The sequence below is a fragment of the Cuculus canorus genome, chromosome 3 (genome assembly GCF_017976375.1).
Source record: "Cuculus canorus isolate bCucCan1 chromosome 3, bCucCan1.pri, whole genome shotgun sequence".
Classification (NCBI taxonomy): Eukaryota; Metazoa; Chordata; class Aves; order Cuculiformes; family Cuculidae; genus Cuculus; species Cuculus canorus.
The window spans coordinates 19,902,279-19,920,861 of record NC_071403.1 but is presented as its reverse complement, the minus strand read 5'-3'; the positions used below and the strand labels follow the sequence as shown (position 1 = coordinate 19,920,861).

General features: G+C 37.8%; 1 protein-coding gene across 1 annotated transcript in view; it reads right to left on the bottom strand.

Annotated features, from left to right (window-relative positions):
- Positions 1–450: 450 nt before the first annotated feature.
- DOP1A (DOP1 leucine zipper like protein A) overlaps positions 451–18,583 on the bottom strand; it is a 64,211-nt gene continuing 46,078 nt past the window's right edge. Inside the window, 19 exon segments of the mRNA XM_054061389.1 lie at positions 451–769; positions 2,752–2,811; positions 4,732–4,861; positions 6,400–6,564; positions 7,438–7,493; positions 8,417–8,553; positions 9,562–9,714; positions 10,326–10,387; positions 10,820–10,969; positions 11,133–11,242; positions 11,792–11,871; positions 12,117–12,261; positions 13,456–13,522; positions 14,189–14,293; positions 14,796–14,851; positions 15,361–15,495; positions 15,824–15,949; positions 17,323–17,502; positions 18,454–18,565. Of these exon segments, the coding sequence (XP_053917364.1) occupies positions 464–769; positions 2,752–2,811; positions 4,732–4,861; positions 6,400–6,564; positions 7,438–7,493; positions 8,417–8,553; positions 9,562–9,714; positions 10,326–10,387; positions 10,820–10,969; positions 11,133–11,242; positions 11,792–11,871; positions 12,117–12,261; positions 13,456–13,522; positions 14,189–14,293; positions 14,796–14,851; positions 15,361–15,495; positions 15,824–15,949; positions 17,323–17,502; positions 18,454–18,565 (2,335 nt within the window). The 3' untranslated portion in view covers positions 451–463.

Sequence of the window (18,583 nt, the reverse complement as noted above, 5' to 3'; positions counted from 1 at the left end):
AAATGCATGAGTATCCCTCATCCACATATTTCAGTTCAGAGTATCTACCTCTGACAACTGTACATGTTGTGCAGTCCCGTATTAACTCCTGCAGTGATGGCATTTTCCAGACTGCAAAATAAGCACAAGTTCCAATGGATCAAAGACAAAAATAAACTGGAAGCAAATTGAAAAAATGTGCACCTTGTATTTTTTTAGGATTTTTTTTTTAAAGACAGAACTCAAGACAACAAAACATGTACTGTAAATGTAGGCACCATAATCAATATGAGCCACCAATATTTAAACTTGATTCAGGCCACATCCAGAACTTTTCTCTTATTTACAAATATTTAACTTAAATACAACATTAAGTATATCATTACATACAAAGTAAGAAAAGAATACTTACAACTGGGAAAGATACAGTATTTCATTTAAATAGTTACATTACATTTATGCTGAAAGGTACCAGCAGTTTGGTTCATGTTTTTATGACGCCTTCAAGAAAATCCTTCTCGACCATTTCTTCTATCTTTTGTCTTGCTTTGCTGGAGAAGGACTTGAGGTTCTCCATGTTTATGTCCTTACTTGGAAAACAGTTGGGGTAAAGGACAGGGCTCCCTGAGTGTCCAACACATCTGCTTGTGACTTTGCTGTTAAAAACTTGGCTGAGTACGTTGAAGAAAGGCAAAAGCTGCTCAATGCTGCGAACAGTGTAGATGGTTAAAAGCAAGTGACCTGGTTCCCAACTTAGCATTTTCCCTGAGCTGTCCTCCTCTGGGTTTTTCTGCAAATACAGAGAAATGGGAAATAATACACAACAAAACAGAAAAAGTACAGGTAAAAATAAGAGACTAATGTCAATAATCTGTTTTTCCATATTTAAAAGATATTTGTTCTATCACCGAAACACATGTATGCTGGAAAGCGGCTTTCAAAGCAGGTCTGCTCCTTCCCTCACCATGCTTTGCAGCAGTGGAGGCCAGCAGCCGGTCAGCTCACACTAATCGGAAAGCTGTGGTGGGAGTTTGAGCGCAGGGTTGTCTCAAAGCAAGGCAGCCCCCAACCCTGGCACCTGCCGTGCTGCCCTGCATCCTGCTGGCTAACAAACATCAACAGCCCAAGCTGGTGACAGCCAGCATCACAGCTTCTTAGGGAAACTGTGTGCTGCTATAGCTGCTTGCCAAAGGAGTCTGGTTTTAGTACCAGATATAAGACATCTATCTGGACGCTTTAAGCAGACACTTGAAGGTCTCACAAAGGAAAACGGTTTGGTTACTCATTGCACTGTTTTAAGATGATCTTGGTGACCTACCTTTCACTTCATGGCGGGAATTTCAAGGGTGAGAATTTCTGGAACCCCACCAGCAAAGGCAGCAGTCACACACTGGATGCTTACAGGCCGTGTTAAGTAAACTGCTGTAACACCATTTAGGGTTGCTTTAAAATATCTGTATGCTAAAACACCTGAGCAACACCATCCAGCTGCTTATATGGCAATCTTCACTCTTTCTGGTTTGTTTTGGAGTTTGGATTTTTTTTTTTTTATTTTGGGGTTTTGTTTTGTTTTGGGTTTTTTTGAGTCAAAAACCATATTCATATCTGGACAATAAGGAACCATTCCCACTAGAAATGCCTTGTTTGGACTATTATTGACAGACCAGTATGCCTTCTAGTGCCCTAGTTATGCTTCTGCCTAGGCAGGGGTCCAAGACCCTGGCAGGCTGCACAGCTCCTGAAGAGAAGGCTTTGTAATGAGAGGAGAATGAAGGGGAAAGAACAGCTGTGGGAGCATAACATAAGGTAAAGATTACTGATTGCACAGCCTTTGAACAAGCAGATTTTTTTCAAGAGATGATACTTCAGCAAATACAGGTTTTGCCCTTTATCTGAAGCACCTGTCTTTTGCAATGCAGGAGCCTACATGACATCCATTTCACAAAACCCAATTAGATTAAAATTACATATGAGCGTATTCAGTGTTTTATTCTGGTGGTTTGGCTCACTCTCACAGGAGATAACCATTCAAGCTCCACTGTTTATTCTCTACAAAGTCTCAAGAAAAGAAATGCTGATAGTAAACCAGAACAAAGGGAAGTCTGTATTCCAACACAGAAAGAGTTGTTGATGCCTCCTACTTTTAATGAAGTTAACTAGTTTTTAAAGTTTCTCCTTTTAAAATTTCGCATTGTATTTGCAGAAGAGAGGCTTTTCAATACTGGTTCTCTGCCACACTCAGTATTGACCAGTGGTGAGCACAGATTGCCTTCAGCAGGCAGCAAGAGTCAGTGTTACACAGCAACCAAATTTGTGTAGATATCAATTGTCTCTCTGAGCAATGAAATACAATCCGTCCACGCCATTTCCTCATGGCAGTACCTCAGCAAACGCTGCTAATTCCCCAGATACTTAATACAACAGTCAATTTGAGAGAAACTAGATTAGAGATTGTGTGTTTCACATCTGCCATTTGGCAAATTTTTCTATTATTTCACTTTATAATGGTTTGTGATCACAATTCGTCTTAGAACTAACACTTTCTGTAATGTATTTCACACAAGAAACCAACTTTAAATTAAGTTTTTAAGTTACGTATAAAAACAAGGGCCCTCATGATTCTTTCACTTCAAAAATCTCTCGACTTTGTCTTCTAACAAGACTTATCTGTCTTAGCTCTTACTGAAAGCTAAATACTGCCCAGGGCCTTGAGGTGATGGTAGTATTACGGCAGGCTTGTTTCACAACTCAAGCATCAAAGGCCACCCTCACCTGATGCTTGGCCATCTCCAATCCCTCCAAAACCACCGTCTTAAAGTCCTCCTGCTTGTCCTGTGGAAGGAAAGAGGAGAACTTTCAGACTGCATTCCACGTATCAAAATAATACCTTGCCATGAAGGCTGTGCAGTTTGCTTGGGTGGATGCTGTCCTTCAGCTAGAAGATCACCCACCCCAAAGACTGCACGGTCCAGAAACAGGCTCTGGGGCTCGTGTGGCCAAGACATCATCAGACAATAAGAGCACTGCCAGTTTGTTCTTCTGTTTATTGGCAGTAGTCCTGAAGGAGATTTTTAAGCACATTTCCTTCAGGCAGCACAGCCTGAGCAACACCATACTACACGAATCTGAGGATTAGTCAGAGTACCCTGAAGGAAAATTAAGATCCATTGGAACATTTTGCTCAGAAACAGTTACTTTTGAAGAAAAACCCACAGCTATGCGTGACAGTATTCTATTCTGCGCCATGAAGAAATGGCCTGGAAGTCAGTATTCATTACCTCATGTTTATCTCATCTTCACATCCCTAGCTATTAGCTATGGTTTATAGTGTGCAACTGCTGCTGTGACTAAGGGGTTCCAGAAATTCCAGGAAGTTTTCTATATTCTTGAAGCATACTGTGGAAATCCTGACTTCAGGCATCTGTCAACATACAATACTTACCAGCACTTATATTTGATACATCGTATGCAACTTGCAAATCATGCAGAGAGATTATTTCTAGTGTGACAACTTTCCAACAGGTACAGCACATTACACTGTGCATCAGGGTTAGAGGCTATGCCTGATTAGCAGTTAGTTAAAATTGATTATTCCTTTATACATGTGAAAAGAGAAATCTAGTCTCATCTTCATGGTTGAAAAACAATAAAATGAAGAATGCAGATGTGCTTCAGATACTTGTTTTATCCCCTGTAGTTGTGAGCCTTACTTGAACAGTTTAGATCTGCCTGCAACTAAGTTATCCCTAAATTTTACACAGCTACTTCTATGTCAGTAGTGCTCAGCAAAAACATCCGTGAGAAACTGTAAATGCTACAGCCCTGACAATGCCATCTATTTACAGGGACACCCAAGAACGAAATTTCAAAGCTTTCTCCCATATGGTTTCAAACTTCTTCCATGGCCCACCCAGGCTCCTGGCCCACCCAGTAACCTTTCCCAGTGAAGTGCCTGCCCGAGGGGGCTCTGCCCTCACAGCAGAAGCAGCAAAGGATCTGACAGCTATCTTCTTATTTTGTGGCAGCAGAAGGGAACCCCCTTGGACAAGGCCTGGCCAGCTTCCATCAGCTTCACTAGTGAAACAGGCCTCCACCCAACCCAAACTAGGGTTTTAATATGCACCAACATAACAACACCCTAATTCTCCTCCCACTCTACAAACTGTGCAGCCAAGATTCCCCCTGAACTGTTTCTACTGCTTCTCTGCCTTCTTCCATTCACTGTAACTGCTTCTGGGAAGAAATCCAGCCCTCCCTGGCTCTGCACAGTCTCAAAACTTTTGGTTCTTGTCATTTTTAGGAATGCAACAGTTTTCTAAATATTTTAATGTGATTATTAAGGACAAAAATGCTTTTCTGCTTCAAAAGGCAGTTAGTTATACTGGTATCTACGTATATGACTAGCTATCTGAAAATGATTTCATGTGAAAATATATTAGATGCCAAAGCATATTTTACTTTTTATTCAAATAATGCTTGTAAATGGAAAAATTTAAACTCACCGACCATAGTCTTTTTTTTTTTTTTTTTCCTACCATAGCAGGTTTGGGGTTTTTTTTGTTGTTTATTTGGTTTGGTGGTTGGCTTGGATTTTTTTTGTTTTATACACCTACATACGTTTTTTGCATGATGCTGACTTGAATATACCACACCAGATAAACTCCTTTCCATTCTTATCCAAAAAAGAAACAGTGCTGTAATTTACCCTGAGTGAAAGCTTTCAATGAAAAGCAAAACTGAAGGAAGACATACCTTTGCTTTTTTTCGCAGCAATTTTGCTAGACGCACCACATATGGTTTGAATTCCCTCTGATGTGTACCCTGTCTTCGTACTTCCAAGCCTGAATCATCTGACGCTTCTGGAATAAAAGCCCAACGATACCTGTCATGATAACACAAGCAAGACGTTATCCTTACTGGACACGCAGGCTTTTCTGCTAGATGTAAGAATACAAGTATCTAGTTAAGTATCAAAGAAAGAGGAGGAAAACCACAAAATCCTCACAAAAAAACTCAGTCTCACAAGAAAGAATAGAAAAAGCACATTCTGAAAAGCAGGAAGAAACATTGCTGAGAATGCAGCTTTTTCTCTTTCCTTTAGATGTTCTTGAAGTATTTAAGGATGCCAAGAGTAAGACAAGGCAGAGAAGCTAAAACCAGTATTTTTGCCTTCATTGTGTGCAAGAGAACTGAAAGCAATTCTGAACTAAACAATAAGTATGTTACTTAAAACACTTTGCTGCACGTTTGCAATGCTTACTTTAACACAGCTGAATATTTATAATGCTTATTACAACACACAAAATGTTCTCAATATACCATACTGGTAACAGAAACTAATTTATTTTACTTATTCACAGGCCAGTGAGACCAAGTGGACCATTTCTTCCCATTCCCTTGCTGCACTGCAAAGACTGGCTACTTGCATTATAAACTATAAAGGAAATCAAAGTTTCTGTCCTTAAAACTTCAGTCCAAGCCTCCATGAGAACACTATAAAATATAGTGTGATTCAGTATGGTTACTGTCTTTCTAGAAATGCACAGTAATGACCTAAATAAAACTGGGCTGGCTAATAATGGGGACTAGGACAGGTTAGAGGCTGAACAAGAATTATGAGGCAAATTGTGAGAAAATAAAATAAATCAACAAACCTTCAATATCAGCTTTAGATTTAGAAATATTACACAAACTGACACAGCGTGTACAAGTCCTTCCACCCTCCAGCCCACACAAACATCTTTTAAATAACAGGATAATTAGAGGTAACCAAATGCCTACAGAAGAGCTGTGCCAGGGCAGCAGCTCTCATACTGTCACCATTGTGCAGAGTAAAGGAAGACATGAGATCTTTTGTCCTTGGTGGCCTCTCATTTCTAGGGTACTCAGCAAACGAAATTTTTGTACTCATTTTCTTCCAAAAAAACAGGATTGCAGAGGCACTGAGGAAGCATTTTGCATATAAGAACACTACTGACCAAGAAACGCCCATGGGGTGTCCTTCACAAGGAGATTTCTTGTAGTCAGATCATGAAGGAGTAATTTAGGTGAGTCATGCTGAGACAACATACAGTTCTCTGATCTCATGCATTAGTCATTGAGGCATGTGGGTTTATTTTGGGTTCTTAAACACTGCCACAACTAAATATTTTAAAAAGAAAATACTTTAATAAATCACTGATTAGCTCACAAGCGTGGAGAATTTCTTGCCACAGGCTAAGTCAAATCAGATTGAACTTATCTGGTGTGTACCACCATTCACTCCCTTTGACACTGGGAGGGAATGAACTGTGGGCTGCTGAGTGTGAAGGCCAGAAAAGGAAAGGAAACAGGAAAATAAAAAGACTTTTATACACTAGAATTGTATCAAGAGGTACAGTTAAATATCCAAAATCTTCAATGACGGCATCTTCTACTCACATTTGAAACTGAGGAAGGTTTTCAGACGGTAAAGCTAGGGCCAAGTCCAAAAATTTGCAAGCAGACAAGTACAGGTTCAACCATCTCTGGCTATTATAGGATGTGGAAAAACCATTGCCGCCTGTGTACGTCGTCTCCAGGCCAGCAACAGATGGGCCAGAAGTTCTAAAATAAATTATAGCAGGCAAATGAGTCATAACAGCTTTCTTTTCCACTGTGGGAACATCATCTTCCTTACTTGCCTCTATGACTACAGAAGTCTTCATTTACCAAGTCAATACTGAATCGATAAATTAAACCAGAACATTGCAAGTCCGTGCATTTATATATATACAAACTAAAATGTTAATACATAATAATCATGTTATGATTTATCTCATTGCCATCAGACATCCAAATTAAAAGAAAGTTTAAAACTATCAAATCATGTCAGTAATAATTAATTTTAGAGAAAAATACTTCAAAAGAACAAAGAGAATCTAGGAAAAAGGTGAAGAACAAGACTTGAGCAAATAACACCTGTTCTTTTGAGAAATCTGCCTTTACTGCTAGCACAACCTGAAACTGGATCATAATGTGCAGAAGTCAGATGGGATAGAAACAGACAATGAACAAAACAAGAGAAGTTATCTACATCATCTTATGTCTTTCTAACCCTAGAAGAAACCACATTTTTATTTAGGCAACAAAAGTGCATCAAATCATTCTAAATATACGTATAATACAGATATTAAGTCATGCCATGCACATTTTAATTGCAGAAGCAGTGTCATTTTAGCTAGGAAGACACTGTAAAAACATAGTCGTATTGCATAAACTACCTTAGTTGTTTATGAACAATCTGAGGGTGGATTTTTTTTGTTTTGCCCTGAGCAGCATGTCCCTGGTACTGCAGTCAGACTGAACTACTCTTTACTTACCCTTTTCATTTCAGCTTTACAATTCTAAGACAAATTATTCTAGAAAATGACTCAACTGCCCATCAGCATGCCAAGAGACTGTTATGAAGTAAAACAAGTGGGAAGTTCATAAGTTTACCTGGAAATGTCTTCATCAGCAGTGAGCTCCTGTTCCATCAGTAAAAATACTTGTACCTGAAGATCAAATGCTACATTTTAATACCATTTTTTAATAGACCGTGACTCAAAAAAAATACTGTAGGGAGGCCTCAATAATAAGTTTTAGAGGAACTATTGTTTGGAGCATTATTTCCATTCCTGGATGATGAAATAACCCGCTGAACCATGGGCTAGATATTGGCCCTTGAAACCCTTTCATCCCTTACATGTAGCAAGGTGATCCTGATTTGCTATTTGTGTTGGCCAGCCCCTTGGGAACTACTCAGCTAACAGGCTAAACAGACCACAGGATGCATCAACCACTCTCCTCCATTCCCACTGCCAAAGCTGAAACAGAAAAGAATGTGTGAAACAGACAACCGTGGAGACTCCACAGGTAGCAGCTCCAAAAACATACGTTGATCCTGCCACATTATGCAGTGTTGAACAAGAGAAAGAAGAAAGCCAAGTCAAGTCTTGTGCAAATCTTAAGAAATGCCAGCCACAATGTGATCTCAATGACTATCAATTGCCAATACAACATGGATTCTGACTCCTCCTTTATGCAGCGCCTCATTCTCATTGCTGGAGGAAGAAGAGTGAACGACCAGGAAAGTATAAAGAAGGAACACAGAGCAGGAGAGGAGCAGGAGCAGCAGAAAGAGCACACATATGTAGGTAGAAACTGAAGTAGGAGTCAGTAGCCAACAATGAGCATAGATGCAAATTTAATTCAGGAAACACTTGAAGAGCTTAGACAACATAAGTGAACAGATTTTCTGTTTAGTTGCAGAAAAATAGACATCAGGACTAGGAAAATAAATAAGCCTCTAATCTGTGTCCATTTTACATTTATATGCACATTATCGAGAAGACACTGTCTTAAAAACATTGAGAAATGAGGCTGTGTCTCAAATTTGCACCAGTCTTCCAAGTCGTAAATGCTAACTGCAACTCACCAGTTCAGTGATCATGGTAGGCCAAAGTGAGGTAAGGTGCTGTGGAGACATTCTTAAAAGTAGTACTCTAAAAAATAGGAACACTTGGGAATGAAGGGTGGGCACCTGCGGCAAACGAAGACTTTCTACCAGCCTTTCTGAAACAAAAAAGCCAAGAAGGTTTCCTCAGTGCAGAGTAATTCCATCCAGCATTTTCTCCTTCCCTCATTTACTCTTCATTTTTTTAATCTGTCATGTTACTGTTTCAGGATTTTGCTACTGTTTTTCACCAAGCAACAAAAGTGAGAAACCTCAGAATAGTGTAGCTGCATATTTTTGTTAAAGTTCCCTACATAAATGCAACATCTGAGAATTTTGCTCACCTTATGCAGAATTTCACCCATCCCAAAAACAGATTGCAAACAATATGATGATAGTCCAAACAGCTAGGATATGTTATTAAAAGGCTACATCATCATAGTACATAGACTATTACATAGGGACGATAAGCTCTCATCTAACCATAAACACCTCTAAGTATTCAACATGGAGGGAGATATATAAAGAAATCTTTCAGTCAAACCAACACATGCACTTTGCAACTTAGACTAGTAAAACCATCTTGACCATAGTAAACTCAGCTACTGACATAATGGGGAAAAAACACCTGAATAGAATAAAACCTGGAACAAATCAAAAATGAAACATTATGCAATCGATTTTCCATATAGAAGAAAAAACTGAAGTGTCCACCTTGGTAATACTAAAAGACAATACATCTAGAAGAAGCTGCCATAACTATTTGCATCATCTTTGAATAAAACCAAGCAGCTCCCATTCCCACATCATGAAAACATCACATCATGAAAAAGGTACTGGAAGAGATATCACAAAATCATAGAACAGTTTGGATTGGAAGGGACCTTTTAAAGGTCTCTGGTCTAAGCCCCATGCAATGAGCGGGACATCAACTCTATTGGGTTGCTCAGAGGCCCCTCCAACCTGACCTTGAATGTTCCCAGGGATAGGGATTCTACCGTCTCTCACAGAAATGGTGCCGCACACAGACATCCCTGGAATATTTACCTACCGTTACCCTGAAACACAAATATTCCTCAGTTCACATCAGACTCCAGAAGTCCATTAAATGATAGATTTTTACTGACCTTGTATGTCTGGAAGGTATTTCTGGTATTGGTCTATCTCACTACTAAAAATGGCAAAAGCCAGCCTCTTCAGGAGCATAGCGCGCTGTTCCAGTTCCGCCTCCCGATTAGCAAACAGATTGAGCGAACTGCTCTGAGCCACAGCCACCCGTGCTGAAAGAGAAAATGAATAATGCAGAGACGAACTTCAGATTTCCCCGTTCTGTTTCACTTTAAGAAACAACTAACTCATTCTCTCATTGCTTTAATGTAGTTCAAAAGCAGCCATTAAGATGATGCATGTTCTGCAATTTGTAGGTTTGACATGATTTAAGATACATGTTGAAAGAAAATAAGTATGCAAAACTGTCTTAGTTTGGAAGCTTTTGAGAGGGAGTTTAGCCATTGTTTTCTTAAATACAATTTGTGGGTATAGAAGCTCAGCAGTTTGAGATATGGAGAATCAATCTTTCCTTAAGCAGAGTTAGTGTCAGACCTGACAAAAAAACCCAAAAATCACAAACCAAACCAACCACAACTCCCTCCACCCCAAGCCCCTCATTTGCACTGCTTAATCAAGTCAAAATTCATGGTGAGCCAGGATAAGTCTCAAATTCTCTCACTTCAAGTGATCTTAATTACAGATCTCCAGAAACAAGTAGTTGAAGAAAACAAAAAATACTGAATAATTCAAACAGATTGGAATGTTTTCTTCAAGATAGTTATTTTCTGTTTTTTAATATTTCCCTTGAAGAAAAGTCACTACTACATCAATTAACACTTACTCATCAAATCTCTGAATGTGGTTTTGTCGTGTGTCATCAAATTATCCATAATAGCTCTCCAACTAGAAGAGGAAGATCATATACAAATCAGATACAGAAGAAAAACAATAGGAATTTACAGGACTATTTACAGAGCTTTTGCTGCTCTTTTAACTAATTCAGGCTCATGTTTGCTAAGGTTTCCAATCCAAGTTCTCTGCTTCAGAGGTACCATTTGCTCAGTGCAATCTGATCTGAAACTATAAAACATTAACTACTTTTCCTCATAAAATTGAAAAAAATACCTTGAAGTCGAAAAAAATGGACTTCTGCATCAAAATATACCTCAGGTAAGAGTTTCACATTGCATGTGATAACCTAAAACACAGAATATCCCTCTATTTCTCTCAACAGAGATCTGTTGGGGAATTTCATTCTACATTACTTATCCTGTGTAAAGGTATACATAAAATTTGTAACAGTCATTGACATAAGCAGAAAAAAGGAAGTCTTACTGGTTAACGCACAAAGCATCCATCTGAAAGAAACTAGAATCCATAAAGAGGTCAAACGCTTCCTTTTTCCACGCTCTCCTCGTATACTGATAACCACTAAGACTGCTTAGTAACTGAACACAGGCTCGATAGCTGGATGCATTGTGAGCACTAAAAAAAAAAGAAATTAAACATCACACAATTTTGAATTGCTGCTTTACAGAAAGTCTGACAGATATCTAATCCATATCATGACTGTTTCAACTTAAGCTTCACCCATCAAATTTGAACTGGCTGTAGAAATTTAAATAAATTCAATAAATTGTAAAGATACCTGTGATTACGGAGGTAGGGAACAACATAGTGCATAATATTTACAAGCAAAGGAATAACCCTCTCTTTTTCATCACTGTAGAAAACCATATCCAACAGATGAGCCAAAATCTACAAAAGGAGAGGAAGACAGATTATCGTGCACTCCCAAACTGCTTTTTGTCTTCTATTCAGCACTTTTTGTACAATGTCTTTTACGGAATGTTCAGGTTTATAATAGAAGCGATCAGATTTCAGGTACTATACAAAATCCCGAGTATAACTATTCCATCATTTTTAAAACAAACTAAGGTAAAAACACAGAAGCATAAGCTCCTGAGCAAAGCATTCCACAGAATAAGCTACAAACAACAACAACAACAAAAATCAAAGATACACTGCTTATTAGCAATAAGCAATATATACTGTTAATAACACAAAGTTTGCCACCATAAATTTCCCTATACTATGCATCTGAAAAGCTATGCTTTACCTTTCATCCATCTCACAAGCTTTGCAACAGTTTTAGTAACAAAATGTTATACATTGTTACATGATAGGAACCAGAATCCACTGGCACCACTTTCCCATCAAACTTCTTTCCCCAAACTTCTAGTCCAAAGCTTTATAGAATGTAAGTTACTATAAGACAGTATTTATTACATCTGAGGGGACATTTACCTCAGAAAGTAAGGTCAATGCATGGACACTATAAACAGATGGAGTTATGTTTGAAGTTTCCATTGCTGGAGACAACATATCTAAATGAAAATAATAATAAAAAAATGTCCAAAGTTAGTTTTCTTAAGTCATTCTTTACCTCACAAGCATATTTTAATAGCATAGACTTTGAAGATGTACAGACTTTACCACTGTGTAAGGTACTAACACCTGAACAGAACTGAAGCATTTTAAAAGTATTCAAATAGGGCAAAGCTGTCCTTTTTGTTAATTTTGGCCTGATAATTAATGTTTCATTTAAAAGAAAGATGAAGAATGAAACTACCTTCAACATCTGATTCCAAGTTGTTTCCATCAACCATAATCTTGGGCGAAGGCTTAACTTCTAAGTTTCGTCTTAGCCAAGTAGTCTGTTCCAACGAAGAACCAGCAATTGCCCCAATGGCATCCACTATCTTGTGTGTTACATCCTGGTAGAAAAAAAAAATCCACGCATTTCAAGAACCTTGTGCAGAAGGACTTATTTGTTGACTGGGCATGCATTTTTGTAGATAATCTATAACTAAGTATAGAACTAAGCAAAGAACTCAGCTTGGTCATCACTCCTTGGGGTGGCAGAAGAGGGACAGCACACAAGCCTATAGCACTACTTTCAACTAATTTCTTTCCAGTATTATCAGCGATTAATAACTTCACAGAAAATTAGATCTTTTGACAGATTATAAATAGTACTAAGAAGATTCTAAAGATTTATTTCAGACTACAGAGCTGATGTATCAGACAATTTCAGTACATTTGAGAAAGGGTTTGAAGTTAAGACAAGAAAAATACGTAAGCATTTAAGTACATCTTTCTGTGAGTAAAATGGACTGAAGCTTTTTTGTAATATACTGATGACTTGGTTTCAAGAGAAATTTAACTTTGACCCAGCCAAAAACAGTACAACTGACTACGGTTCTAAACATGCATTTGCCTGTGGGAAAATGTAAAATAAGAGAAGACACACACACCAAAGTAAGAATAACACGACACACTTAATAAAGTAAAAGAAATATTAAATCAAACAAAGAGCACGTTGTTTCTTGGCCAGCATGTTAATAAAGGTTAATAAAGGCTGCTTTCTTACAACCCTTTGACACTTGTCTCCCTTGGTCTACCTTCCAGCCCCATCACTGTTTTGCTTGTGACCCTCTAACACTTCCCACACTTCATTTCTCAATAACTTCCACCTACAGCTCCCTCTTGCTTCCCAAACTGTGTGGCTGGAAAACTGACAACACCTGAATGCTGTCCAGCTGTTTTCCCTCCCTTAAGCGGGGCAGTGACATCATCTTCTATAGAAGAGTCAATCTTAAAAAGCATATAGGAATATCTCTAGGACATCTACTCTTCCATCAAACTCAGCTTGGTTGTCATTCCTTGGGGTGGTAGAAGAGGGACAGTACACTAGCCTAATTTCCTTTGGAAACTATACTAAATAAGAGACTTAACTTGCAAGCAATAAGTATTTTAATTTGTTTCATAGTTATTAATTGCTTAAAAATACTTTTACAGAAAATAATTTGGGTACACTATTGTCATTCATATGATTCCCTGAAATGATGCATTTACTGTTTAATATTTTCAAAAGAGATTTACATATAATATCTTTTTTTTTTTTTTACCTGGAGATCTCTCTGGTCCTTCTTATTCTCCAGGCTTGGGTTTTTCATAATAAACTCATTAAGAACACTGAAAAAACCAGAAGTAGATATGGATTTTATTCAGTAATTTTAAAAGCTAGGACAAACCTGAAGAAATGTACACGCAAAATAGTTATTTACTAGATCTTCGGTCATTGCCACTTATCAATATTCTAGAAAACATCCTTTCAAGTTTCTTAGGCTGATTTTGATCATAACAAAATAGTTTACAACAAACACATTTTGCTAGGCTATATACAAGTATCTCTAGAGAAAATTTAGTAGGGAAGGTATGTTCCAGAAATTCAATGAAATGGTCCTTGAAGCTTTACACAGAAAACCATATTCAACTTTCTATTTCTAACACACCGCAAACAGCTTCCATGTTGGGAATCAAGCCTTTCCAGCAGGCTAGTTGTTATAGATATTTTCTAAGAAAAAAAATCAGGCTTTTAAACCTATCGTTTAAAGAACCTGAATGGCTCAATCAGTAAGGTAAGACTGCGGCTTATAACATATTATTATATAAAATCTAATATGTGTAACCATTTTTCAGAGAAGAAAAAAAATTGATAAAATCCACAGAACTCAGGGAACAAGTATTTGTCTCCACTCAAAAATAAGTCAGAGTTTTGAGAACACTAACAATTCAGTACAGTTTCAGACCACTTATGTTTGACCTTCTTCAGAAATGGCAACTATCAAAAGCACTCACCCAAGTATGAGGAATTGTCCTGGAGCTGGAAGACCAACCTGGATAGAATCCTTTAAGAGAAGCAGCAGTGCTGCCCAGCTGTCTACTAAGCTGGTCACTGGAATCCTAAGAGAGAGCACGGTGATGGCAATGAAAATAGCATCATCATCCTCAAGTACTCCCCATTTTCTTTCTGCCTCAATTCTCCTGTCATATTCTGGATCAACACTCATTTCTTTGTTTTTTTTTCACTTAATATTAGGTGACCACATCAAGTCATTAAGAAAGGAGGGAGGCAGAAGAACAGAGATATGTAAAGACATGCTTTTCAGCCCAAGGTTGGAGTGCTACCAATGAGTTACAGCACAATTAAGATAGGATTTCCATGGATGGGAGGCAGATTTCCTACAGGATTCTGAGGTGAGAGAAGAAAGGTGATGCAGAACTAGGGAACTCACAAAATAACTCCCTTTTTTTTGTAACAACACCTACAGGTCAAACCCATTCTTTCTTCATTATTTATATTACAGGCTATTCCTCATCCTAGGGGATTATAAAAAGATGTAAAATATTCCAATTGTCCATCTGCTTCTCGATGACAGAAATAAATTTTAATTTCTTGTCTTACCTTTGAGTGTAAGCGTAGAAAAACTGCAACATGCAGACTTCCAGTGAAAGATGTTTCTAGAAAGAGATATCATCAACAAAATGTTATCATCAACAAGAAACTGACTTTTGCCAGGGCGAAACTGACAATGCTATAATGTTACTGCACTGTTTGAAGATACAGCTTCATTAACAGGAAATCAGAAATGTTCACTTAGACGTCTTTATAGAAAGTTATTCTTCTCTTTTTTTATTACCTCTTTTCCCCACTTCCCTTTCCCACCTGAAAAATCACCTGATGCCAACGGGTGCAGCTGTTCTCCTCATGTAAGCAGCCTATTCTTATAGAACATGGTCTTGCACAGAAGTAGCAGAAGTAGTAAACTTCTTGAGTGGCTCAGTAAATGGTAATGACTTAAGGAGGTATGACTTCCCTCCAAAAGTTCAGCTGTCTATTGAATATTGCGAAAATTTCCACACTGACTGAGCAGCAGCATAATTACTTGCTCAGCTTTATGAAGTATCCATGTTATCAGCTTTCTAAGCAGAAGTAAGACAAATCAATACATCCTCTACAGTTTTCATACCTTGTCCTTCGCTATGGCTGGAGGCTGCTTCAAAACTTCTTTCACTGTTTGTATAACAGTCTCCGTTCTCATAACACTGATAGAGCGAACTAGCTCAACCAGAAGAAGTTGTTCTTCACCTGCTGCAGGAATAACCTGGAAGAATCAAATGTATGTCAAGGATTGTTATCACAGGCAATGCCTATGCCCAAATTAAGGCAGCTGGCTTCTTGGGACTGAACTCTCAGTAACTAACAGTTCAGCTAGAGAGTCGGAATCACTGTTTTCCTAAAGAATTCAGGAAGATTATCCTATTCTGTAGCTTCCTGACAGTACAGTCGCAAATTAGAAATACAATACAAATATTCTCCATAATTCATAACATGTATTCTTGCATAGGAATGTCTAAATTTTCTCCTTAATGCTTCTAAGTAACTTAAAGCTATTACGATTATTTGAAGTGACCACTGTAGTATAAACATACCTTTGTCCTAGAAGTATTTTTATTTTGCCTCCTTTCATTCCATACAAACGCAATAGCAGCCATGAAGTGAACACCATGATTCATTGAAATTGGACCCAACAGTTCAAGAATCTGTTGCCTCAAATTCTGGAATGCAAAAGCACAACACAAGCACCTTTAGGTAAGCACCTCAGCATTATGTTCCAAACAGCCTGCTATAAAGCCATAGTTGGATTGTAGCTATCCCTAACTTTTATCAGTGTCTGTCCTGCTTTTTGTGACAGGAAGATTTCAGAGAAAAAAGCACTTTACCTGTTTTCTGGAAGCCATTTTTTACCTTTGTGAGAGATATTTTAGGAGGAATTGTCCAAACTTGCAGGAAACTGCTGCATATAATCCCAGAGCTTGGCTATAAAATTTATGCAGTTGCTAAGAGTGTGGTTGCTAGAGCAATCTAGTTGTACTGTAGTTTAAGAAGCTTGCCTATACTTTAATACACAATTCTGTTCCACATCCACCAATTCCCATCAGTTACAAAAGCATTAACCAAAACCAATGAGGTGAAAAACTGAAACAACCTATCCTGATCTATGCCAAACAAGCTAATTTCAAACTGGGCTTTTTCATCTACAGGACATGTAGAGTGTTCTTTTGAATACTATGGATTTAGGCAAATTAAAGAAACAGGGGGATGTATAGAAGAGTCAATGATTAACCAGATTACAAGAGCTTATTTTTTCACAGAAGGAGCATAATATTACAGGTCATCAACAACTATGGACTTCCTCCCTTTTAATGAGTATTAAACCCTTTGAGCAGCACAAATATGACCACGAATTCTGTCTCTGCAAAGACATGGAGACTTATCTAAGTTTATTTTTCATTCCTTCAGTCTGAATGACAAAAGTTGAAATGGATATAACGCAGCATGCTCACAAACAGTATTTGATAGTATTCAAATTACACAAGGAAACCTTATTTTAAAACATTTAAATGAGTTTCCCATTTAATAATGTGAAGTATAGAAGTTTGAGCTGCTTCCCATAAGAGGGCTAGGCAGCGTTCTTGGTATACCCCTATTTGACCGCTTCGTGGGTTCTCTTCTTTATGGTTACTAGCTCACTACCTGCTATGACAGTGCACAGTGACATTGCTATATGGAAACTGAATGAATAAAGGAACTAGTTTGTAAGTGTCTGAGCACTAGACGTTTTAAGAGGAGCGTTCTCACTTGTTAAGATTTTACATTAATATCTTACACCTTTTGAGGATTAATTTTTTTCAGGATGGATTTCATTTTCTTTGTAGAAACCAAACAGGTGAGATGTTGACTGGAGATGATACACTCAATGTTAAAAGCAGATCCAATATCCATTTATAAAAGCTTTGTTTCTGATGCGGAGGAGTAGGTGATGACATAGACATTAAAACTCAATTTACATTTAGAAAAACTGAATTAGGTTTAGTTTGACAAAGGTGTTCATGAACAATTTAAACTACACTATCCCTGATGTTCTGACCTTTGTTGACCCAAGATTAATAGTGGTGATGGATGCAGCAGCAGCAGTAGTTTTCTCCGAAGAATCTGCAAGGTGAAGGATGCTCCACAGCAAAGTCACAGACGACATGATCATATGCAAGATAGACAGGATCCCATTGCGTGCTTCAATCAAGTGCTTCTGATCTACGTTAACCAAAAGCTAGTGGATTTGAAGAGGAGAGGAAAGGAAAGGAGAGAAGAGGAAAAGCATTAAATAGCTACATAAACAGCTTAAGTAAAACTGTGTAAATTGAGATTTAACGGACACGGACGCTTTCAACGTTAACTCTTTTTCAAAATAGTTTTTCAGTAATTCTTATAGAAAGTACAGGTTTTAAGTGTGTTAAAAACAATAATCTTACGACTGAGTTGTTCAGAGTATATTTTATATTGTACATACCAGGCCTTATGTCTACAGCAATCGATTCTGTATTTTCTGCCTATACCTTCACAAAACAGTTATTTCGGATTTCAAGTGTACTTAACACTGTAAGCAAAATTGTCTACTTGCAAAAACAAACATTTTTCAGTTACTTCTAAATGAATGGAAGGCAAAGTTGCATAAGAACCAAAAAAAAAAAAGCAAATCCAAAACTGCAGAATCTGGGCCACACTCTTAACAGAGACTATGCTCAGAACATCAGATCTAAAAATACTTTTTGACTAAAAAGACAACTTGTGAATGCACAGAAGGAGCAGAAAGAAAGTTCTGACATTTTGACATTTTGCAAGATGAATACAGTCCAGCCAGGAAGTAACAGGACTGGTGTCAGTCTGGGAGGTTCCACAGATCGAACCAGCTCTGAAAAAGTGGAATTTTAGTGGCCTGAAAGTTAAGGAACTCCTTCTTTAGTTATTTCAGGGGAACAAAGAAATCCCCAAAAACAAAACAACCAAACCAAAAAAATCTAAGGCTATTCTCTTAAAATTCTAATTAGTAGAAAATTTTCTGTTTGAGATGTGTACATTACCAATAAAAAGTCACACTTACAGTTAACACAATATATTTGGTATTTTTCCCACACAGATCTTGAGTTTTGCTAATACAATCACAGTCCTTAATTTGACATGTACTGCAGAGGAACCTCTCAAACACCCAGATTAAGCTTACCTGATGATATTGTGTAGATGGATCCAGAAGGCAGTAATGAATTATTGTTGTGATCCCTTCTAACAAAGTAAGAACCATATCTGGGGGAGTGACTGATGCCATCCAGAGAGGCCTGAATTAAAGAGATTAT